Raw genomic sequence first — 24,790 nt, 5'->3', positions numbered from 1 at the left:
GAAATTCACCACTACAATCCATCTTAAACTAGAACTTGTTTATTTAATGCTGGTGGTTTGGTAAGGATTAAAAAAACACATAGGGTGTGAACAAAATGCTTTTATGCTGGTGCTCGATCACGATACCTTTGATTTGAGCCAGACTAGCAATTTTTATATTAATAGACCTAAAGACCCACTGCCCACTGTGAGTGACTTTACTAGTGACTGGGTGGGAAATGTTAACGCATTTTGCTTCTCCCATCTTCCTAGCATAAATCAGTTTGTAGTTTTTTTGACCAACAACTTTAATATTCTATTTTTGAGAAGATGTTAAATTGAAAGTGTTAGATATGCCCTACACCATACATACACATAAAGTCTGAGTTAACAAACTCATCTATCATAGCAACATATTGAAATTTCTGTTGTGTTTAGCAGCTCGAACCCGCTCTGTCAGGAGCTGTGGAGCCATAAAAGAGAGCTAACTTAAGACATACAGCATCAAGAGACAGCACCCATTCCTTTATATTTTGGAGACCTTTAAAAATGTTGTTTTGAGCCACAGTTCTCCAGGCTTTCTGAAGGTCTTTCAAAGTTTATCTTCAGACAATGACTGGTTTTTCCTACATTGTCCAGTACTTGAAGCTGGCCGTTTTCAGACGTTTTTAGTTAGTCTATGCAGACAGAATTTAAACTGGTTCTTTGCTAATTGTAGGCACTTTGCCACAAGCAGGCTGTTACAAAAATGTTTTTTTCCCATTTCTTTAGTTGAATCTATGAAAAATGCCAAAGATCAGTTTGACAGACATAAAATAATATTTTTTGCACCAACAAGGAGTGCTGTTAGCAGAAAACCTTGCACATCTTAGCATGTTGTACAAGTATCTACAGCAGATGAACAATTTCTGAAAGTCACGTCCTTAAGAAACAGGAGAAAAATCCAGCAAAGACCTGAGACATTCATCAGGGCCTTTAGTTGATCCATGTACTGTTCACTGAAGCCTCATCAGAAATGGTCCCAGTGGAAGGGTGACTGCATTTCCATGTGTGTTTGTACATTTCAATTAAGCACTGCACCTATTTGCCATTTTTATTGCAAAATATAAAGCTAAGAGGGGTGGCTCAAAACTTTTGCACAGTATCATATATTACACTTTCACGCAAACCTTGATCGTTTTTTGTCAAATCGAGCAAATTAAAAGGCAGCATTTCCAAATTCACAGAGGATTTAGTGACATTTGAATACCAGTGTGATGACTAACAGCAGGCTGATACTCAAGGCCACTGTCGATCAAACTTTTTTCCAAGTTGAACTTTTAATTGCTCTTTATGTAGTCGTAAATCTTTAATGAAAAACACTTCTGAAAACAAGCTTTCAGCAGCTTTAATGCTAATGTATTTAGAACACAATATATTTTTAATACAATTATGCACTGTACATATGTGGTGCTTGGAAACGTAGGCTGAGTATAACTCTCGGCTTTGCCCTCCTCTCATTAGATTAGAAACACAACACATAATGCCTCCCTGTTGGCTGCAAGTAGGTGGTAGGATGATTAAATTAAAACATATAGAGACTATATGTCTACTTTGGACCTGAGGATATGTTGCACCTTTTAGCCTACAGGGTAGTGGTGGGATGGAACACAAGCACTGCCAAGACAATCTCACATGCATATACTGTAGGATGTGGTCATGTTTTCTCATTTCCCATTACAGGCTTTAAATTCTGGATGACTTTATTGTTATTTCCTCCTCCTCCTGTACTCCTGTTTGACTTTACACAATTCTTCTCGGATCTTTTCCTCCCATTATATCTGCAAAAGTTTAAAGACAAAGTCACAGAAAGAGAACACGCCATAGCTCTGCGTACACTCCCACCCTTGCCCCATCTTTCTCCATTTATCTTCCCCTCTGCCTCCTGGGGGACGTGGAAGTCATATTGCCGGGATGCCCTCTGATTGGCACAGTGAAGCATTGTGCCGTCTCTGTCCTCTTCAGGTCAGAACGAGTCTGGAGTAGCGGTCCACGATGACAGGATCTATGTAGTTGGAGGATACTCTATTTGGACCAACGAGCCTCTGGCATGCATTCAGGTGAGTCTTCAGAGTATAGACAGGTGAATTTAAAAGGCTCCAGACAAGCCCAATGGAGAAGACTGAATGCTAAAAAACAGGAGCAGTAAGGATTTCTCTAACAATGTGGAAAACATTTGTTTTAATGGTACTTTAAAGTACTTTCAGCATACAAGTGTCAAAATCTGACTGCTGGTCAGATCTCACTGACGTAACAAAAAAATAATGCTGGATATCTATACTGATATAGACTGGGTAATGTGTTAGGAAGGAAGGGGGCTACTAATGAGACGATGGATGGTGTCCTGGGGGATCTCCTCCCAGATCTGGACCAGGGCATCACTGAGCTCCTGAACAGTTTGGAATTGCAAACTGGCAGTGTTGGAAGGACAGAGGTCCCAGGTGTGTTCTGTTGGATTTAGGTCAGGTGAGTGTTTGGGCCCAGTTAATGGTATCAATTCCTTCATCCTTCAGGAACTGCCTGTATGCTCTCACTACATGAGGCTGTGCATTGTTGTGCACCAGTACAGGGTCAGACAATGGATCCAAGGATTTCATCCTGATACCTAATGGTCTGTGTCCCTTCATGGATTACTGACCCACCACTAAACTGGTCATACTGAATGATGTTAGTCTGTTACATGTGCTCAGTGTGAACCTGCTCTTATCTGTGAAAAGCAAAGGGTGCCAGTGGTGGGTCTGCTGATTCTGATATTTTGTGGCAAAATGCCAGTGACGCTCCACAGTGCAGGGCAGTGAGCACAGGGCCTACTACTTCCTACGGAGGACGTTGGGTCATTCTCATGAAGTCTGTTTCTGATTGTTTGGTCGGAGACATGCACACCAGCGGCCTCCTGGAGGTCGTCCAGTTCCTCCTTGCACAAAGGGGCACATACTAGCCCTGCTGAGGGGATTAGTATTCCACAAGTTGAACTGACTTGATGATTGATTAAGTTAGTATATGCTTTAGTAGGTTGTTCAAGCAGTTTCACTAGTATTGTAGGGAACAAGTGCTCTATTGTAGGCGACTAATTCAAATCTAACCGACTATCCCCTAGTTAACAGCAAGAACCTTCCCAACTTTTCATGGCTCGTCAATCTAAAGATGAAGACCATTCTAGCTGGAATCTAGTAAGGAGCAAATGACTTTCATTAAATAATTTCTCTAGTATTAATATAAAGACTGAAAAAAGGCTTAATTGGGATTTATTAATTGGCATAGGGTCATCTATAGCAGTTTTTAAAGACTGAAATAGGACAATATCTCTTACCTTTCCTGAGGCTGATGCGTATGTTTGTATCAAATTTCATGCCTTGTGGTGGTGCCAAAGGAAAAGACATTGTTATTACTATGTACTGGCCCAGTGCCATTACTACAGCTGTGCCATATACTGCATGAGTTTTCTCTTTCCAGGTGCTGGATCTTAGCACGGGAGGAAAGGAGGAGGTTTTCTATGGGCCAACATTGCCGTTTGCCTCCAATGGGATAGCGGCCTGTTTCCTTCCTGCTCCTTACTTCACCTGCCCGAACCTACAAACTCTACAAGTACCCCATCACAGGATAGGTGCTGTTTAAAACCACTCCTTTACAAATCGTGAGGAAACCAGAACATTTGACCAGAGGATGGAGCACTTTCAGATAAACTCTCTCTCTTTTTTTTTTTTAAAGTACTCGATTATTGGGCTCAATCTGAAACACACCATCTCTGACACCAAAATGTAATAATAATAATATTTTCCTGACAAGAGCCATGTTATTTAAGCTATTTAAACTTCTAGGAACAATCTACATTCACAACAATAAAGCATTTTTTGGTTGTATGTTTCCAAAGACAAACATCATGACCACTGAAGACACAAGGAGCAAGTGGGAACATAAATCTTGCAGGAAAGGGACGTGAGAAAAAGAAAAAGACAGTCATCCTAACTATTAATAAAGACTTGGAAAGCAGATATTGCTGACCTGCTCAACTGTCCTCAAGGTAATAATGAAACTGCAGTTTCTGTAACCCATTAAAGTACTGTAGGAGCATTTCTAGCTAGAACTGCTGTATAACACTTCCACGTGATCCCTATAATCACTTCGGTGGCCTGAAGAACAGCCTGCTTTCTAATCGCCTGTGCTGGTACTTGGGTTCGTAGGTGTCAGGCTTGAGCTCATCAGTACATAAATAACCATGCCAGCTTTTTCAGTTCAAATAAGATAACAAAAAAACGACCTATGTGAGTGCGACTGTTAATACACTCAGGACCTAAGACTGTGGTCTAATGAATGTCTAGTCCCATCTGCGTGCATACGTACCATATACTGAATTATGCTGATTGTCCAAAACATACTTCTGACCAAAACAAACCCCCGTTTGTCTGTCAAAAAGAAAGGTGTTGAAAACCTGGAAAATTTGCAGAATAAAGATGCAAACAGAGAAGTGAAAAAAGGTGCAGGAGTGTGTTCTGTCAAGAGCAGTAGTAGTTCTAAGAGTTCGGGGGGCGAGGATGACTGTTCTTCAGTGGGAATTATTTAGCAGCAATAGATAATTGCACACTAATTTAAAGAACCACCTCAGTTTCTTTCTTTATGCATGGATTCTCCAACCAGCTCTGATGCTGCTGGAGGAAAAAGGAATGTGATGCAGCAGAAAGCTCCTCGCATGAAGGAGATGCATTGCAGTTTGATGAGGCTGGAAAATGACTAGCAATGACAGAAAATGAGACTTGGTGATTGTGGGAGACACGAGTGAGACTTCATGTGATTAGGTGCAAACTAGAACGGGATTGGAAGAGATTGCTGAACTTGGAACGGGGAGAGAGAACGGGAGAGTAGGAACAAACAGTACTACTTCTTCCGTTTTCTCAACTTTTTTTAAGGTGTGGTGGTGAAGTCATTGGGCCCTGATCAAATCTGTAATTCAGACTGCTGGATAGATAGATGCAGCACCTCATACCATAATCACAAATAATGTGTGCACACTTCACATTCTTCCCTTCTCTTAGTATCGAACAGAAACAAAAAGGTGGGGGTGCTGGCGTGTGGCCACATTCACATTTATTGTCACATTTTTCATTCAGTAACAGTGAATCTCTCGAGATGCAAAGCTGCACTTTTTTTTTTTTGGACAATATGTACATATCTACAGACAGGTAATATTAAGCTTTTAATCCATGATAGGAACATGCCCATTTGATTTGATTGACAGATTATGCTAAACATAAATGAAACAGAATTTCTAAGGTATCCTCATTTTTTAAGGGAAATTGACAAAAATGAAAATACTACATGATAAGAAGATTCTTGGAGGTTGTGGCAGGTCCTGGAGGAGGTCTCTCTTTACTGGATTTTTTTTGTCACTCGCTTTCCAGACTGGTTATTTCAGCTTGCCCACTTTCCCCAAGGAGACCCAGCAACTTCACATATGCACTCCTGTTACACAAACAAATGTGGCACATTCTGTAAGTCACAGAGCTGCTGAATATTTCTTGTTCTGTATGCAACTGCAGCGCTTATTGTCTAGACAACTTAAAAATAGTTTAAAGTGATGAATGCCGTCTACATGGCTTCCAGGATGTGATTCATATGCTTGCTCACCTCAAGGCGATGTTCTTGCCCAGTCCTCTTTTGTGCTCAGTGTTTCTCAGACTGAGAGACAGGTTGGGGATAAGAGCTTGAACCACAGTGGGATCTAAAACAGCCACAGTCTCCAAGACGCCATATATCTGCCTGTCGTAGACTCCCTCGTTCTCCTCCACAAACGACCTAAGAGCATCGAGATGGTAGGCATGGTTTAAAAAATAAATGAATAAAAATGATGGATAAAAGAGGCTGTAATTTGATGATGATCTATAATTACTGTCTATGAATAATGTATACATTTCAAATGATCTTACACAGTCGAATATTGCAGAGTTTGTCGATGCATACAGTATTTAATGCTACAAACATTCAGTTACCGTAAGACTGTGATCATCTGGTCGCATGGTCTCTCTGTAGATGCGGCACCACATCGCTCAACTACAAGCTGTAAGGCATCTGTGCTCGTCTTCCTTACTGCACATCCAAAATAAAAAAATAAAAATCACTTCACAATCACATCAATAGAGACGGGCTGGAAAGTGTTGATTATATAACGCATTAGTCTGAAATGAAGTGAATCCACTTAAATGACACTGTTATATAAAAAATGACTTTAACTTCTACTTCAATCAATCAAAACTGCAGTAAAATGTAGAGTTAACAGAAGATCTGAGTACTGCAAGTCATTACAACAACCCCTAATCTACATAACAAGAGTTTCTGAGTAGAATTTGGCACTTTCTCACACGGGGAACAGCTGCTGGATTACAACTTTATTTGTTTATGCCACTAATGTTGCACTGTCCATATTCCTCTGCTCTGGACCATCATTACATTGCTTGTACTCAGTGAACTGTGATCATATGAAAAGCCAGACACTCTCTTTTTATACCAACTTCTAGATTATTAGATCTCATGATTATATAGTTTTATACTTAAGCTGCAGAAAGAGAAACAGTGAGGTAGTGGAGGACTGCTATATTAAAACTTGGCTTGTAAAACTGTTTAAGATTCAGATTGTCAGTCTTACCCTGTGGCTCGTTGACCAGCATAATGCAGCGCAGCAGAGAGGGGAGGGGCACGGTGAGTAGGGAGGGGTCTGAGTCACCATTTCGTCTCAGAAGCTCCAACAGGAACATCAGGACGGATGCCAAGCGAGGAGGGGGGGCGTGACCTTTGAACTGCAGGAAGTTCTCACTGCAAACACAAGCAGAGGTATTTCTAGTAACTTTAAGGGGCTGTTTATGTAGAAACATGGTGAAAGAAGGAAATGATATACATGAGTCCTTGATAATAAAGGTCAGACAGCCTTTGGGGCGTTTGGAGTTTTCAGTTATTGCTGAGAGAGTTTTTGATTCAACAGGAATCACATTCAGAAATTATGTGAACATGAAATTCAGGTCAATGCTGGATCATGACGGGCAAATTCTTTTCATGGTTCTGCAGACCTACCAAAGAACCTCTAGGATGAGTCTCCTCAGGGCAGCTCCACGGCTGGTTGGGTTGGCCTCGCAGGCACCTAGAAGCACCGGGTGGTTGGCAATAATGCCCACAGAAGGCGAGGCAGGAAGGAAATGGTCCAAATATCTGCGAGTTACAGAACGTAGTTGCTGCTTCAGGTAAGCCCCCTGGGACTGAGACACACTAGAGGCCACAGACAGACCCTGGAAGACGATAAATGGAAGGGTCTTTATCAAAATAGCCAGGTTTCTTTCTTTAATGTAACGGCTGTGTGTTTGGACAATGTGTGTCTATATTATACATTTGTCCCCACCTGTATATACAAAGGCAGACTGTCTCTGAGAGCTTTGTCTTGCTGTGTGAGGTTGTGGGGAAGCAGCAGCCCATCCACAATGCGGAACAACAGCTGTTGTGCTTTTGATGTGGCCAGCAGGGGGCTCCAGTGCTTCACAATGCAGCCTGGTCACAGAGAAAAGACAGTGTTGTACTCTCATACACAATTCCAATAATTTCTCGCCCAGTCGTGGACTATATACACAGTAGATTCTGTGTGTATTCTGTGATGCGTTTGAAATTGATAAACTTTGCACCTACCAACAGCCCAGTATGCTAGCTGTATTCCCTCTTGGTTCTTGCTGACGAGAGACGGTTTAATGTGCTTCAGGATGTCACCAATGTAGTCTAGGGCTGTGGTCACCATGGCTGAACGCTCAGACAAAACCTTCAGTCCACTGTACACACTGCCTACAGCCTAACACCATGTGAAACACATAGAAACACACACTGATGAAGGTTTACAGACGATTTTTACTTTTACTTGGACACAAAGCTGACTTGAGTTCTCTCATAACTAACTTGCTGTAAAATTTCAAAATACACAAAGACAGAGAATTATTCCCCAGTGTGTTTGTCACCTGTGTGCGTATGTTACCTTGACAAACATCTCCAGGGCTGCAGTCGGCTCTGGCCTGGTTGCTGTGAGATTAAGGCTGGCTCTCTGCAGAAGCCTCTCCACCTCGGGAAGCCTCAGCACAAGCCGGGTCAATTCACACAACTGTTGTTCCACAGCCCGGGCTGACAAATGCAAAAACACAAACACTGGTTATTGAAATGATAACAAAGTTCACAATAATGTAAACACTTCCTTTTTTACATAAAGAATAGGTTTAACTCAGAGCACAGATGTAGCCGTGCAACACCTCTATAAATTTCTGAGGGGAAAAAGAGTCCTAGATTAACATGTTTGTAATTCTCATTAAGCGTTCTCGTCACATTAAAAAATAATAATAATTGCATTGTAGGTTGAAAACTGCTGTTGAGTATTGTTACCTGTTCTGCTGTCAGTGCCATCTGGGTTCTTGTGAAGGTGCTGCTGTAGAACACATCTGACCCAGGCCCTCACTGACAGGCTTTGTGCAGAACCAGACACAGCAACGCCAGGATCTCCACTCAGAGAGGACACCAGCTCACTGCAAAAGAGAAGAGACAGCAAGAACCTGATCACAAGTCTGTTTGGAGATGTGTGGGGCAGGGTGGGTGGGGGGTGAGGGGGTGTCTATTGACTGCCCAACTAATGCACATCTTTTCAAATGGTGGAAAGCCTAATTCAATGGAAGCAAATTCTACTTTGCAGCTTGTGCAATCACTTTAAAGCAACCCGCGCAAAATAAGAAAGATAAGCTTGTCAGAAAAAACTTCTATAAAGGATCACTTTGGTATCTTGCAGTTGAAGGGTCAGGTACTGGCAGTTGCCCATACAAAACACACCACCTCTTTATTGCATAATAATCTTCCTGCCTCTCTTTCATTAATAAACAGTGCCCAGACAGCTCAGTAGGTAAGGCTGTGGTCTATTAACATTTTGGTTCATGGATATTATTTTAGCTTGTGGCTCGTTTTCTTTCTCCATCTTGCTGGACTGGTGGAGAAGCATGTGCAGCTGATGGCCAGATAATATTCCAGATGTCTGCAACTTTAACTAGGGAACTATTTTCCAACCACAGCAGGCTATTCTGATTGGTGTTTCAGCATCTCTGTCTTTGCTAGACGCATACCTGTAATATCTAATCTGTCTTTGTTGTAGTGATTTCAGGCTGTGCAGGTAGAATTTCCATTAAGCACGCCACAAGTGGCCATGTTGAATCCTCCTAATGGTTTAGCCCTCTGTTAACCTTAGCCAAAGGCTCATGGCTGCAGCCAATTCCATTTCATGTTTATGTAGCTTGTTAGAGCCTCTAACAGCTTGTGTTGTAAGCATATGAAGCACATGCACATGTCAGCGCTTATGTGATGGGAGGGACTTGGAGCTGCAGATGGAGGGTTGGATTTTTTTAAAACTCTTGGATGTTTTTTTTTTTCCCTACTGCAGCTTTAGTATCACTTGGCACCGTCTGAAAAGATGTCTGTGGTTGAAATAATAATCATTCTTCTACTCTTGAGTGTAATTTTGAAGCTTTTACCTTCTGTATAAAGACATGAATGCATTTTTATTTATCAATAACCATCTTCACTATACAAGGACACCCTGTGCTTCATTTATTAATTAGAGACTGTGTAATGTACCTGCAGAAGTTATGGAAAACAGTTTTAAGTGCGTCACGCAATGATGAAGCTTGATAACTAACAGGAAAAGAGGAGAACATCATTCTCATCTGACTCACCTGATGTAAAAGCATCAGGTGAGTCAAATGAAAATGTTTTGGGACAGAGAAGACTGGGGGGTGGGATTGGATTCAAAGGTCAAAGCCTACCTGTTTTGAAGCAGATGGGAAAGATAGCGAGTCACCAAGAGTGGGTGAACCATGTCATCCCACCCAAAGTATTGCATGATGGACTGAACTGAATTTGGTTGAAGGTTCTGGGGTGCCGAAGTGGGTAGATCAAAGGCGAGCAGGGTGAAACCTGAGGAAAATGAAAATAGGTCAGTGTTGTCTCAGTTAGTTGGATGATGATACAAGTATAGTGTACAAAGTCATTAATGTCTTCTCTTTACTATGATCTTTGAATTTTTGTGTGCTTTCCAGTTCTACCTTTTCACTCGTAAAGCCATATTTTCCCCTCAAATTTCCTTCATTTAAAATAGCTACATCAGTTTTCTTTTGTATGAGGATGCCCAGAAATCTTGCTCTCCCACCTTTCCTTCCCACTGGTTCTTACTGACCTGCAGCTGCATCTGCAAGCTGTGCTGGAGGTGTCTGAGAAAGACGTAGGCTGTGCAGAAAGGGGAAGAAGTGAGCCCAGAGAGCAGCTGCTACCGCTAGGTGGCGCTCTTTCACCACACTGGTGGTAGCAGGAGCCCAGGACAGGGTGGGAGCTGACTGGTCACTGCGCTGATGGACTCGTCTGGAAGGACACAGACACACAGAAAGCGAGAACAGATAAACAAATCTATCCAATGCAAAATCCAAACTCAGTGCTCCCTCTTGTGTACACCCCCCCCCCCCCGCTACTTTGTCAAATCCTTTTGCTCCACAGTTCCTCTCTTTCACTCCTCCTTCATATGTTTTCCCTCTCTTCTCTCCTGGGGGATTACTGGGTGCAGTGGTGCGCTGCAGTGTGGAGCAAAGCGGGGTGGAGGTAGGTGTGAGGAAGGAGAGGAGGATATTATAGGCATAGAGTGGAGCCTAATACTGATCCCCTGTACACAGACTATACTTTGGCTCTTCTGGCTCATCCCTGGCCCTGGCCCCAGCCGCTACGGCAGCCCCACAGTGGCTGGCATTAGCCCAGATAAGCAGCTGAAGGAGCTGTAATCTCATTTAGACGGGAGATGATCCTTCTGTCCCCCTCATTCACCCGGATGAGGGTGTAGGGAAGCGGGGGCTAAGGTGAGGTGGGGAAGAAGCAAAAGATAGAGGAACTAGCAGCCTCCTGCTATCCTATCCTTAACCACACACTCTACTCTGTTACTATATTACATACACACACACCTCAACGGTGCCTTCCCTTCCAGCAAGGTTGCATCTAATCCAGAGAGAGCTGAGACAATCGATTAGAGTCTGAATTCATTAGCCTCGTTACTACTGCGGAATAGGCCTTTCACACCCATCAACCCTCATTGTACAAGACATCGTCAGAGACCCCACTTAATCCTCCTCACTGTGGCTTCTTACATGTACACACAAACACATACACACACCGTTACATACCACTAGGGACCAAAGTAACCCTTCCCCCAGCTGCCTTCACTGTAAAGACATTAAAAAAAAAAAGTAGCATCCTAACAATGCCAGGCAGACAAACACATCAGACGCACACATGGGTATACATGGAATTAACTCCACGTCCCGTTTCCTTACTTTGTCCTCACATTTGTATCTAAAGTAAAGGTGTTTTTTCCTTTATAAGAAGACACCTGACAGTAGTTGTCCTTGACTATGGGGGGGAAAAAAAAATCAAAATCCGCTAAAAGGTCTTAATGCTCACAAAGGAAAAAGCTTCACAGGAAGGCTTGTATTTTATCAAGCCAAGGAGATGGGGATTAATTGTTTGTGCCAAAAACAGATCCAACAGACTGTGCCAATGCCAGCTCACCTCATCAACCAGCGTCACCCCCATCCTCCTACAGCGGAGGGTCATGGGAAGAAATAAAATTGAGGAATTATGCCTGTTACTGGCTTCTTGCCTCAGCACCATGACGATGGCTATCAAGAGTGAATGTTCGGACCCTACGCCGCCTCAACCATTGGCAGAATAATTCTCATAATGTGTGCAGATTCCACATGGCTCTTAATAGACATAATGATGCACACACTAAATTTGCCAGGCTACATAATTGCCCATTAATTGTGTCACAGAAAAGGCATTAATCACAAAGAGATACCGAAAATTGCCAGGCCGAAGAATTATATTTAATTTGGCGGCACGAATTGGAAAGAGAGAGAGCACGGTATTTAAATTTTTTTTTTTTTTTTTTTGGTTAAATGGGTCATGGTGGTCCAGGCCATAACACAGAGGGCCTCTGAGAGTTCTCTTCTTCTCCTCTCACTCCTTGGCCATTAATGTGCAAATGTGTGCCCTTCAACCCCAAGATCTGAGATGGGAAGTCTGGGAATTAGCAAAGCTAACGAGATACTGTGTTACAAGGGGCTGGCACTGAAATAAGAAACGAGTACACCTCGGTTAGTGTTTCACTTTGGGGGTGTGGACAGTTATGTAGGTTTGTGTGTGCTGAGAGGATGGTAGTGCACGCTGGAGAATTAAAGCAATCATACACCTACATGAAACACCAAGAGGGCTCGGTAACACTTCATTTTACAATGCCCTTTTTCCGAGGTTTCAGATCATTTATTAACCTTTTCAAAGTAGCGTAAGCATAAAGACGTAGTAACACTCTGAGTGCAACAAAACTCCACAAACAATATATATCTAGGGGTATATTGAAAAATCAGATATATACTCAACAAAGCTGTGTATTAAACCGCATTACTTTGACATAAAATGGACAGCACATTGTGTGCACTGAATATATTTGCTAATAAATGTTCACTTAGTTTTCACCTTTAGTGATGGAGCCACAGGAAACCATCACCAAAACTAAGAGTCACCCTCACTTCTCTGTAGGATCTTTTTCAAAACAAACCTCACTAGCCTGGTTTCCAGGAGCTGCAAGCAACAACTTTTAGAAAGACTGTTTTAATAAAATAGTCTGGATGCTACCAATTGAGAACTCTAACAACTAAGTGGAGCACATACAAAAGTAAAGCAACCAAAGAGAAACCATTTCACCTAGCAGCTGGTGAAGGCCACAACAATGCTCAAAGATAAGTTAATTTTGAGTTTATAATGGCCACATGGTCATAAATTCAAAATAAGCATTTTTTTCCTAATATGAAATGATAGTTGTTGTCAAAGACTTTAATGCCTTTGCACAGCATACTGGTGTAACTTAGGAGCATGAAACATTTTAAATTAATTCATCCATGCAATTATAAGAAGCCGCTTTAATTGTGGTTCAGAGCTATTACAAACATAATAGGTTGCAAACAAACTGACTCTTCTAAATAACACCAGATTAGCGTGTAAAATATACACGTCTTTCCTCACTGTCTGATATCTGTCCACTGTGGCCTCTGTTCCATCTCCACCTCCCATAAACAGAGTGCGTTTCAGATGTGGCTCTCTGACCTTCAGCTGGGGTTGTTCATGTAATGAACACCCCTGTCCTACAGCTGAACTCATTCTGGTGCCCTACTGACCACTGTCTCTCAACACACCCACAGCACTGCTGCCGTCCTCATAAAGACAGGAGGGTCCACAGAGGGTCCCCTGGGCCCGTAACTCTAATCAGGGCTACTGCAGCACCTGGTTAGGGTGACCCGGGGCCACTGGTCCTCCTGAGACTAACTGGGGCCTCAGTGCTACACAGGCTTTTTACAGACACCCATTCCTGCTGACAGCACAATCCTCTTATTGTCAGTATGAGAAGTGAGTGGACTCTGGGATGGGATGGGAGAGCAGAAGAGATCACTCTCCTCTGCCGTAGAGACTTATCAGATTTTAATAAAAGCTTAGCTTGGCCTTTGCCAGAAAACATTTGTCTGGATGTGTCTACTATCTGTGAGGGAGTAGCTATCAGTGAATGATGAAAGAATGAGGGAAACTGAGGAGAAGTAAGAGATACCTGGGAGCTGGTGAATATTTACACATGCTCTCTCACCTGAGCTGCGCAAGGACGATCTGCAGAAAACCCAGGGCAGAATTCAGCTCGGACTGTCGGCAGGCAGGCAGCAACCAATTGAACCCGTCACTGAGTAGCTTTTCCTCTGATAGGCTGAGAGTGGTGCTGGTCTCAAACACCTCGGCCACACCCTCCAGGTAGGACCCAAGTGGCCCCCAGAGGGCAAGCCTTCGTGAGACCTCTGTGGTTTTGTTGTAGAACTCTTTGGCTGTCTCGTTAAAGGAGGAAGCCAGCAGGCTAGCCTGAGCTCCAACATCCAGACCCCGCTCCTGGAGCAAACATACGATGGTCCATCAGGTTTTTTTTTTAAATGTTCTTTTTAATTAAAATCTTTTTTTATGTTATGGTAAACAAATATACCTGGAATAGCAACACCATTGACAGCTGCCCTCTCCAGATTAGTGTGCGGTGTCCAAGAGGACAGTTAGAGGGCAGAAAGCCAAGCAGCTCACAAGCTCTGCTGGCCACATCCTCCAGGTCTGCCTGCCGGGCCACTACCAGAAACAGCAGCAGAAAGTTCATGAGACCTGCTTCTGACAGGTCCTGCATCTTCTTTGGGGAGAACTTAGAGTAAATCCTGGACACACAGGGACCAAAGTAAGAAAGAAAGAGGAAGGACAAAGGTTCTCAGGTATGCCACAAGAGATGGACAACATCATGACACACAAGACAAAGAAACAAATGGTTGCATTGTTTATTTTTAGATTATTATCCTATTTCACTTTTTTCTTTACTTCCACTATCCAACTCATTAGAAATGATTTGTTCTTCTGAAACCCCCTGACTTTAAACGCTGACTAACTGAACTTTCCACCCCTGTAGTGCACCCCACCACCTGCCTCCATCACCTTCTCAGCTCCAGGGGGAGAGGCTGGGCTCCCCAGCCTATGTGGGTGAGAGAGAAAGGAAAAAGCAAGAGAGTAAGTAAGAATAGAGAACCACCCAGCACGCTGTTAGATCCTGCGGGCACTGTGGAGAAATGCCTTTAAAGATCATGTTAAATGTCAGAGACACTCAGACACACAGCAGTAGGCGCTCAGTCCCTCTCTCTACAGCCAAACCAATTTACTGCAACAACAGAGAGAGATCAATAAAACCACACACACTTGCGCGCACACACACAGAGCTTGCTCGCCTGGCAGGAAAACACAGAAGGCTGGAGCCCCCTAGCCCTCCCCATCCTAAAATACAGATGCAGCCCACACAGGTGAGTAGAGCTGCTGTTTCGGTCAAAACACAAACAGCGCACATCCCAAGACAAACTCAGTGTAAGAAGTATGACTGGTATAAAAGGAGTGGAGAAAAATGAGACGGAAACTGGGAAAGACCAGGTTAACACCACAACCAGCTTAGTTACACCCACAGAGAACTATAAAAGGAAAAGGTGGTGAAGCATACAGTCATAGTGAGCAGGGAGGGAGATTTAAATAGATGAATGGCTAGTATGTAACAGGGATATAAGCTGCACACTGGGAGATAGCAGAGGGGATTTTCTGTGTTCTCCCAACCTGTCTCTCTGTTTGTTTATTCTGGACAGCTTTTTTTTCTGGAGGCAAGCAGATGCTCCTAACTCCCAGCATTGGAGAGCAACATGCTTGCAGTCGATCCCATTAATGTGGTCGTCGCGGGTGTCCCGCAGAGCCTAGCCAGGAGTGGGAACGCTGCCGAAGCGTTGTGGAGATACAGTCGGCACGCCTCGCGCCTCCTTAGGAGGAGGAGGTAGTGGTGATAGTTTTGGTGGAGGGAGATGGAGGGAGGTGAAGGGGATGGGGGGTGGGGATCTGGACCTGTCCCAGCCCAGCCTGGCTGTCGCCAGACTGCCTACCACCCACATCCCCCTGCTCCCCCACCACCCAAGCTCCCCTCTCTCCGTGTTGGAAACCAACACAGCTTCGTTAAGGCGAATTAACCGCCACGCTCGTTAGCTAATTAGCCCCCATGTCTGCAGTGCTACTGAGCACATTCCAGACAGAGGGAAGTCATTAGGCGGATTTATCTACGGCTGCCTCCCTCTGGCAGCCAGCCGGCCTGGGATATAGGATGGACCAGTACATGGTTCTGATGCATCCATCAGCTTCTTGTCCTTTGTCTATTTTTTTCTTTATTTCCTATTCAAACACGCACTGTATTCTTCTCTTCAACGGCCTCACACACCGAAACCATGTCACTGCTCTAGGGAGCAGGTGCACAGCCTGTGTGTTTGTGTGTGCATCGGTAGGAGGCTTCTTGGGTCTGGCCTCTTCAGGAGAGCAGGTGGTTGACTCCTGAGACACCTGCTCCACCGGTGGGCCTGAGTAAATATCAAAGACGCACCGGGAGACTGCGATACACCTGGCACGTACACAAACAAGACTCAAATGCATGACAGTTTGCAAACACACATGTTGTGTGTGTATTTATGCAAGCGAGTGCTTACACATAGGCAAATCCAAACACCATTTAAACACATCACACATTTAAAGATCAAGTGGGAAGGGGAAATCTATATAGCCTATCGCTGATTAGTAATCACTGCTGAAAGCCTCCAAATCAAAATCGCCCAATATAGAGTATATAGTGTTAAGGTTGTCAAACCTACTTTTCAAGGTGGAAGAAAATGTGAAGGATCAAGAGCTACAAAGGTTCTCAGCCTTCTCTCCATCCTTACCTCCCTTTGATCTGTCTCTGCGGGACTCCTCCAGCCCGATCCTGTGCAAGGCACAGGGCCAGCACTCGAAGAAAGATGTGGAAGGAGTTGGCAGAGCGATAGAGCTGGGTGTATCCTGGAGAGCGAAGGGGAGGCAGGGAGCAGCAGCTCCGGGCCTGCTCCAACAGACCTAAAGGTGTCTTGCATAAAGTGCCCAGGGCAGAAATCCCCAGCCAGGGCACGGTAAATGAGGCACTCTGAAGAGGAGTGACAGAGCATAATATATAACTGCAGAGCCCTTGTTAACCAGGGTGCAGCATGACATGCTAAGAATTAGAAGTATGGTGTGAATAAAGGAGCAACCAATAAGACATTTCAGAAATTGATGGTTAAACACAAAAGTAAGCTACTTGTAGTAAATTGGTGAGCAAATCAAATGTATATACTTCATGATAAGCCACAGATGTTATTTTACCAAATTCTTGCTGTAGTAATCCCAGAGGGTGGACACAGCACTGGTGCTCGGTTCCCACATCAGACAAAGACTGAGGCAGGAGTGGACATGCATCCTGACCTGCTCCTCTGCTAGACCTCCCTGTTATCACACACACACACATGCCATTTAAAAGCACTATGATTTTAAAGGGTTCAAAAACTGAATATCGCAACTAGAAACTGCGCTCACCTTACAAGTTAATTTGAGCAACTCATCCACAAAGGTCCAGTTATCCCCCAGGTTTTTCTGCAGGTGAAAATAAATTAATGAGAGACACTTAAAAACAACAACTCACAGTATTCTATATTCATCATAATAGTCTTCAAGAATCAATGTATTGAAAGTGTAGTCTGCCTCTCTGCTCTTTAATGCAGTCTCAGATACAATCATCGAATCATTTGAGAACTGGAAAAGCCTCATGGTTGTGCTGTAAACTGTTGGAAACAACACCAATTCAGTGCAAGGTTCATTTGGTCATTTTGTTGAGACAATGCCCACGAAATGAGGGAATTAGGTTAAGTACAAACACAATATATTGTAAAAACCTTGTTGTTAAAAGGGTTAGTGTTTAAGATGAAACAAATTGCAGTTTTATATGTCAAAAAAATCTTTTTATATATTAGTTACATAGAAACACTTTTCTGTTCATTTGGAACATCTTCAGGTATCATAATTGCAATTATTAGTTTCTTACCTCATTCTGGACCACCGTGCCGCTCCGACTATACTGGCCTAGCATTGATAAATGAGTGACCAGCCACCATGTGAATCCTAGAGGGTCCTTACAGTGTGTGGGGAGGCCACTGAACTGCTCAGCAGCAGGTTTTCCTAAAACCAGAGGCCTCAGCAACGAGTTGATGTAGTTCCAGAAAGACTAAAGGGAGCAGACATTAGTTAAATACTGTCAGAATCAAAGTTTACTGTGTGACAGAACATGCATGTATGTGTGTTACCTGTGTGTGCAACGCTTTATTCCTGTGTTCCAGAAGGTACATGAGCAGGACCCACAACTCTTTGGTGCAGGTGCAAAGGTAATGATGGCTGCTCAGCGCCTCTGTAGGCCTCACCTACAAATAAACAGGATCAATTAAACACAGTGAGTTGCCAACTAAAGCTTTATTCTACACTAAAATGTTTTTTGTTGCACGTTGCGATGCCTTCTATGTGCAGCTTCGATCCAGTTTTCGCTAACCAACTACAAAATGTGCCAATTATATGAGAAACACTTAGAATTTTAGCTTAAAAACATAACTCTGAAATACCACTGCTGCATCTAGTGAGATGAAATGAACCACCCACCTTGCTGTATTTGCCCATGGCCAGTCCAGTAAGGTCACACAGCAGACTGCACAGGTGTTCGTCAAACAGGCTGCTATCAGTCAGGTTCTCTCCCGTCAGGTCCACAAACTTGTGGGCGTACACCACCTGGCCTGAAGACAGAATGAGTAAAATTACAAAGAGCCTGTTTCCATCATAATTCAATAGCTCTTTAGTTATTTCCTAGGTGAGAATTCTGCTGCAAACACAAACCCTGCATCTTGTGACCAAGTAGGTGAAGGATCACCAAAACTGACCAATGGATGTCTAGATGAAGGTGTAGCAAATGCCAGGAGGGAGGTAAAATCTGTAAAAGGAACACAGATTTCTCATTTTAATGTGAAAAGAAGAAAAATCAGCTGGGTGATAAAACTGTAGTCATAAAACCTAATGCTCAGTTGATAATATATAGCCTTTGTACTCTGGTATGCCAGCCCCACATTGTCTGCATCTGTTTTAAATACTGTCTTTGGGTTGTTGTTTTTTTCTTCGGTTTTTTAGCTCCCTAACACCTTTGTAATCAATGCCTTACATTAAATCTCTACTCAAGTTAGATCTAAACAAACCAACTAGCGTTTGGCCGTACCTTTCCGTGATTCTGTATAGTAAAGGCACTTTGAACATTAGCAGGCATGTCTTTGAGTCGTCCTACGAGGAGAGTGATCCCAAAAAGTTCCTCCAAAAGAGCAGAGGGGAACTGAGCCTCCAGCTCCTCGTAAGGGTGTGACTGACCTGCATCCAGGGACCTGGAAGGCTGGAGATATCTGAACATATGCAAAAGGGGTATCCAATCAAACATTCAAATAAACAAAAACTCCATGACACCATAATATATTAACATGTTTTTATTAGTTCCAGTGTGACATGAAAATGTGTTAAAATTACCTGTGTAGAAAGACTTTGACATACTGAAGAAATGTAACACATTCTTGCCGGAGTTCTTCTGCTTTATAGTGGAGATTTCCAGCTTGACCTAAAACATCAAAAGGGTGCTGTAGGTAGTACTCATAATATGTCTACTGTATTAGAGATCAGATCACTGTGAAAATGACTATTGTACAGCTCATATATACATATCAAATACATTCAAATTGTTCATAAAAAATATATATAGAAAACAACTCTCTAGAAATTATGGGATTTAATTTGCAGAATAATTATTTTTATTTATTATGGACATTTCATTCTTTAACCCTCTCAAGGCAGGCGTTGCCGATTTGCAACAGTTAAAAACTAACAACCTAATTACCCCACATACATATTTTATGAGTTTGTTTTACTCAGAAGTACCACTGCAGGACTTGGTTGTGCATTAGCAACAAAAAGTTTAATTTGAGCCTGAGAGGGTTAACATATTTGAAGCCCTCGGTAATTCCTACACTTACTTCACTTGATTTAACTATTTTTTATCACTCTCCTACAAGCTGATCAGACCATTTTCTGTCCCCACATAATATGCCTTAACTAGGATTAAAAAACTGATCCAAGTTCCAAAGGGGTTGACAGAACCTGCACAAAAATATGTTTCAAATCCTTTTTCTGCTAATTATATAAACAAGCAATGCACATAAACAACCTGTATATCTAACTAATACACAAACTATGCCTATGTAAGCAAACAGTGGCTTACTGTGCGAACAAAATACTGACAATAAACTAAAAGACTGTTAGTTGAACTAATGATTACACAGACTTACCAAAGTCATTTGAGTTGGACTTAACTAAAGTCTCCAACTTGTAAATCCGTTGTCTGAAACATAACACAGAACAGAAGAGTAAATGGATATGAAGGATGTCTTTTTCAATAATGTATCAGGAATATATATGAAATATTTTAAAGAATGATTTCATGACCACACTTTTGCTGCCGTGGAAAAGAATTAAGTGGTAGAAACAACAAATTTTAACTCTTTCCTTTATAAAGATGGTATCTGATGACTTCCCATAACAACATGTTTTGTTGCTTCATTACATATCAGCAAAGGTTTTCACAATGATTAGAATAGTATCAGGGTTTTTCCAAAGGTAGCTGCATAGGCAAAGATCACCCTCACTAACACTCGATACACACCCAGTCATTTCTATAAGAAGGCGTCAAACAACCGCTCAGTTCAGAAGAGAGCTCCTAGGTTAATTCTAATAGGCTTTCAAAGGGTAAAGAGTTAAAGCAGACTGAAATAACGTATGCTTTACATCATGCCTTACCTGAAGAGGCCAAACAGTAGTTTTGTAGATTCCACCAGTGCTGTCTCTGTCACCCAGGAGAAGCCAAAGATGTCCACTGTGTCCGTCTCATATTCTGCAGGGGCTGGGTCAAGACGCAAGAGTAGCCTGGAGTGGATGCAATGACAGCAGTGAGACTTTAAATCTTTTCTCCTAGTGGAACTTTTGCTGCTATAACATCACAAGGGAGGTAAATGGAATTACATTTGAGGTGTTATAAGTACATAAAAAACTGACCTCTGAATAAATTACACAGAAAAATGACCCGATTTTCCAAGACTGTTCTTACTGACAGCATTTCTCAGGCACAAAATAGTGCCAGACAATTTTTTACGATTACAGTCAGCTGGTAGAAGGTAATTATACCGTTTCAAGGAGCCTCTAACAACGTATCCCTCTGTGGAAAGTACTCCAGCGGGATCATCTTTTACATCAGAGCAGCAGAAGCACGGTGGTCGAACTGGAGCCAGGTCACATAGACTGTCTCCTGCAAATGGGGAAACTGGCGGGGTGAGGGACTGGCTGAAGTCATCTGACATGGTGTCAGTGCAGAATCAATTTCACCTGAAATGACCAAAAAAAAGAAAAAAAAAAAGAAATCACAGCGCAAAATACTGAGAGAATGCTTTTTTGTCAGTGGTTTGCAAAACTGTGTTCATATGTAAATATTCAACAAGTTATTCACAATTATACTGGGATGATGTATAATTTAATACTACATATAATTTAAACAAAAGGGTTTCACAGCAATATTTTAGCATTTTAATTTGTAAGTACAAATGTACCTTACAGTACATTTGTATTTACATACAAGTACTGGTACTCAACGCAGAGCATACAAAACTACATCTAATTTTGCAGAGTTGTGCAAAATTAGATGTAGTTTTAAAGAAAATATGAGCAGAAAGCAGGGAAAAAATATCTTTGGAGCAACATAAATGATTTTATTGAATGTATAAGTGACAGGCATGTATGTTATTGCATATAGCTAGCCAACGAACAAGTACTTCACAATGGATCCGACATGAGAGTATATAAAATATATATATATATTTCATAGAAGTTACGAAGTGCAAATTTAACACTTTAACGTATCTACATTATACGCTTTATGCACGATAATGCTAGCGTTAACTGCGCTATTTTTCTAGCATACGTTGTGCCGACACGACAGCACAGTTAAGTCAAACAAAACTATTTTTAACAGGCAAACTAAAGACAGAAAAGCCTCCAAAAACATCTGTTAATGAAATATGAACTAACCTGTTAGTTCGGCTTCTTGTACAGTATAGTAGTTTGTGAATTTTACTTCCCAGTATTCATCGCTGTTTGTGTTTTCAGCCGGTCCCGCGCGCTCACACTACGCAGGCGCACACTCGCTCCACGCCCGATCATTGGTCCGAAGTTTCCTACTGGGAGGAGCCTAATCCTTTGACAGACACACAACAAGAGGTCTCACTGCTAAGCGCTTCCTCCGTCGCAATGTCTGTCCGGGCAGCTTTTAAGATATTTAGAATTGTAGTCGTTTTATAGTCGGCTCAGCAGCTGTATTTATCGTGAGTTGTATTAAAGAGCAACCTGAACTTCCTCTGTATACCACTAACAGCGCTGAGCTCTCTCATTAAACAAATAAAATAATTAAATTCAGTTTCTTCTCGGTCTTTGTTAAGACATACACGCTAACTTGAAATTAAGTTTACATAAAGGATGTTAAATACAGACTCGGGAAAACAATACTATGTGGATATATGAAAAAATATTTAAACCATTATCGTCATAGCATGTATGTGCGTACACAGTTGCTCACAAAAAAGCACTGAACCAAAGCACCTGTTCCGTGCCGTGACTTTTCCCTGGGATTTGTCAAGTCACTTGTCCCCCTCGGTCCCACTGTCGGGGTTCCGCCCAAATGAATACAAAATAATGGACTGTATGAAAAACAATTTAAAGCAGGCTAACCCTAATTTCCATATGCAGATCTGTCTCTCCCAACAGTCCCTCTCGCCATCACACCATTTCTTGCATTCTAATGCATTCTCACATCTTTACAAAATCCCCCCTTCCGCCACACGCCGTGGATGTGCTCGTTTTGCCGACTTACAAAATCGTTATTTCTGCACGTTTGACTTGTTCTGTGAGAAGGTGCTCTGTAGATGCGGTGTTTTGCATGCTCTAATTTGCATCTTTTATTACGAGGAGTAAAAAAAATGGACGCGTCGGAATTCTTCTTTTTTCTCCACGATGCATCGACCTGCCGTTCTGCTTTCAACAGAAGGCAGTCCGTCTGTCTAAGGGCTCTGTCGCCTGGATGGGAAAGGTAAAAGCTTTCTTTTCTTCCACCCAGTTCCTTCTCTACAAACCCATTCTATCCTTTCCCAGCACCGTGTTGCATGGAGGGAGTGAGAGTTGAACCCCCACTCCCTCCTCCCGTCTTTCTCAGATGTAGCCTCGTTTCCAGGCTTTGATGCACTGGACCAGGTTGGGTGGTTTTTTTTCAGTTTTTTGTGTTTTTTGCTGTGTCTGTGTGTGTCTGTCTGTGTGTGTGTGTGTGTGTGTGTGTGTGTGGGGGGGGGGGGGGGGGGGGGTGTCACTAAAATTCAAGACCCGAGGCTAACAATGTGAGAACCTTAAACTATACTCACATCAGTTCTCTGGATGCATTCATTAATCCACATCATCCTCAGTTAATAGCAGCAAACTATGAAAAAGGTTTGGTGCTTGTAATGGATGCAGTGGGACATTATTATGTTAAGGTGATAACCTGGTGTTGTAATTACCTGCAGCCTTTTGAGGCTTCCAGATAGACTTAATGAACTGTGTGTAAAGGAGAGAACACCGTTGCCAACATATGGATAACTACAGGCAGACTGCTACAGAGGCAACTGGAAGCAACATCTGCTGAAAATGTTCCACACTGTAAAACGAAATAATGGCCATAGCCATGCAGCACTACAGGTGTCCCCCATTTATGTCTGACTAGCCCCCATGCATGATGTAGCTGGGGGGAGCTATGCTGATAATATAGGTGTTTTTTTTTCATTAGTCAACGTTTTTAATATAATGAGGAAAAGTAAAAACCTGTCATTAATATTATTGATTGTTTAGTTCTGTTTGCGACTCCTTTCATAAAAAGGTGAACAGAATGCAATAATTTCCAATTTGCCCAAAACTATATTTCATTTTTTAAATACACAAAAGGTATATTAAACATTTAAATGTTGAAATCTATGGTAATTTTCATGATTCCAAAAAAAGTTGCAAAATAGTTTGGACAAGGCCATGTGCTCCATTAACTGCTCTTTGTTTGGGAACTAAGGAGACCAGCTGCTGTAGTTTTCATTTAACCATCCATCCATCTAACCACTTTTTCAAGTTCAGGGTCATAATGAACCTGGAGTATATCCTGACTGTGCATGCTGGACAGGATGCCAGTCCATCACAGAATCAGAGTAGCCCCCTTTGTAGTTGTACAAGTAAAATATTTTTCCATCCTTGCTTGATACATGATTTTAGGCACTCAAATGTTTTGGACTTCCTCTGCAGGATTTTTAATTTCATAGGAAACCAGTTATTTTCACCTGGACTCCTTTACTACCGATCTCCGTACAGAATGCTGTCTGGTTATGTCTTGCTGAAATAAATAAGACCTTCTGTAAGTAAGACATTGTCCGGATGCCAACATACGGTGCTCCATGTCTTTTACAGATTATGCACGTTACCCATGACATATGAACTAATGCTCCTCTGTGCTGTCACTGCATATCGATAACCCTGTCCCATTTAGCGATGTGTGTTTCTGAGGACATTTCCACTTCTCAGTCATGTCTGGTTGATTTATCACAAGGTTCATGTTGGCCAGTATTGGCCATTAGCTGATCATTAGCTTGTACTGGTTGAAAAACAAAGAAGAGGTAGGAGAAAAACGCTTCAACCATATTATGAGTGTTGACGCTGCATATTTTTTTGACACTTGCAACTTCCCTTTGGCAAGATAAGTGTTTGAAACGGGGAAACCAACAGCCAGCTGATCAGAGCAGAGTCTGGAAGAGTCTAAATGAGTACACGAATAACTAGACAGATGTTTTGGAAATATGTTTATATTTTGAATGCCTGAAATAATATTGGATATATTAGAAAACAGTTTTGTTTTGTTTTTTTTGTATCCCACCAAATATTGGTATCGGCATCAGTCTGCAAAATCAGCGTTGGTCTTTAAAATCCTGTATCGGTAGGGCTTTAGTTTGTTTTTAATGTCCAGAGTTCATCAGTTTCTTTGACCTTGTATATAGCAATTCTTCTGAATTCTTTGATAGTGCTCTTATTTTCCAAACTATGTTGAGAAACATTATTATAACATTAAACT

At 42.2% G+C, this 24,790-nt stretch overlaps 3 protein-coding genes across 7 annotated transcripts in view; 2 read left to right on the top strand and 1 right to left on the bottom strand.

Moving 5' to 3' along the window:
- klhl32 (kelch-like family member 32) overlaps positions 1-4,492 on the top strand; it is a 32,744-nt gene extending 28,252 nt beyond the window's left edge. For all 5 annotated transcript variants that reach the window (XM_006794799.3, XM_035909554.2, XM_035909553.2 and 2 more), the window contains 2 exons: positions 1,984-2,078; positions 3,472-4,492. In XM_006794799.3, the coding sequence (XP_006794862.1) occupies positions 1,984-2,078; positions 3,472-3,633 (257 nt within the window). In that variant the 3' untranslated portion in view covers positions 3,634-4,492. The remainder of the gene's footprint in view (positions 1-1,983; positions 2,079-3,471) is intronic.
- A 583-nt stretch (positions 4,493-5,075) lies between these two features.
- Positions 5,076-21,795, bottom strand: mms22l (MMS22-like, DNA repair protein). The gene is made up of 26 exons (XM_006794801.2): positions 21,691-21,795; positions 20,794-20,991; positions 20,410-20,535; positions 19,902-19,954; positions 19,090-19,177; positions 18,791-18,968; positions 18,418-18,511; positions 18,187-18,317; positions 17,841-17,954; positions 17,582-17,761; positions 17,077-17,133; positions 16,867-16,986; positions 16,413-16,648; positions 14,126-14,342; positions 13,745-14,034; positions 10,247-10,428; positions 9,837-9,987; positions 8,416-8,555; positions 8,018-8,160; positions 7,681-7,837; positions 7,400-7,545; positions 7,078-7,289; positions 6,656-6,822; positions 6,003-6,099; positions 5,641-5,808; positions 5,076-5,475 (listed from the first exon to the last, which is right to left on the bottom strand). Exons 2-26 carry the CDS (start codon positions 20,964-20,966, stop codon positions 5,400-5,402), a joined length of 3,696 nt encoding a protein of 1,231 aa, XP_006794864.2. The 5' UTR covers positions 20,967-20,991; positions 21,691-21,795; the 3' UTR covers positions 5,076-5,399.
- Positions 21,796-22,519: 724 nt separating this feature from the next.
- LOC102794715 (furin-like protease kpc-1) overlaps positions 22,520-24,790 on the top strand; it is a 201,978-nt gene continuing 199,707 nt past the window's right edge. The window contains exon 1 of the mRNA XM_035909559.2: positions 22,520-22,744. The gene's annotated coding sequence lies outside the window, so the exon portion shown is untranslated. The remainder of the gene's footprint in view (positions 22,745-24,790) is intronic.

The sequence above is a fragment of the Neolamprologus brichardi genome, chromosome 11 (genome assembly GCF_056152115.1).
Source record: "Neolamprologus brichardi isolate AB-2024 chromosome 11, ASM5615211v1, whole genome shotgun sequence".
Classification (NCBI taxonomy): domain Eukaryota; kingdom Metazoa; phylum Chordata; class Actinopteri; order Cichliformes; family Cichlidae; genus Neolamprologus; species Neolamprologus brichardi.
Note: the sequence above shows the minus strand (reverse complement) of the source record. Positions and strands in the feature narration are given on the sequence as shown.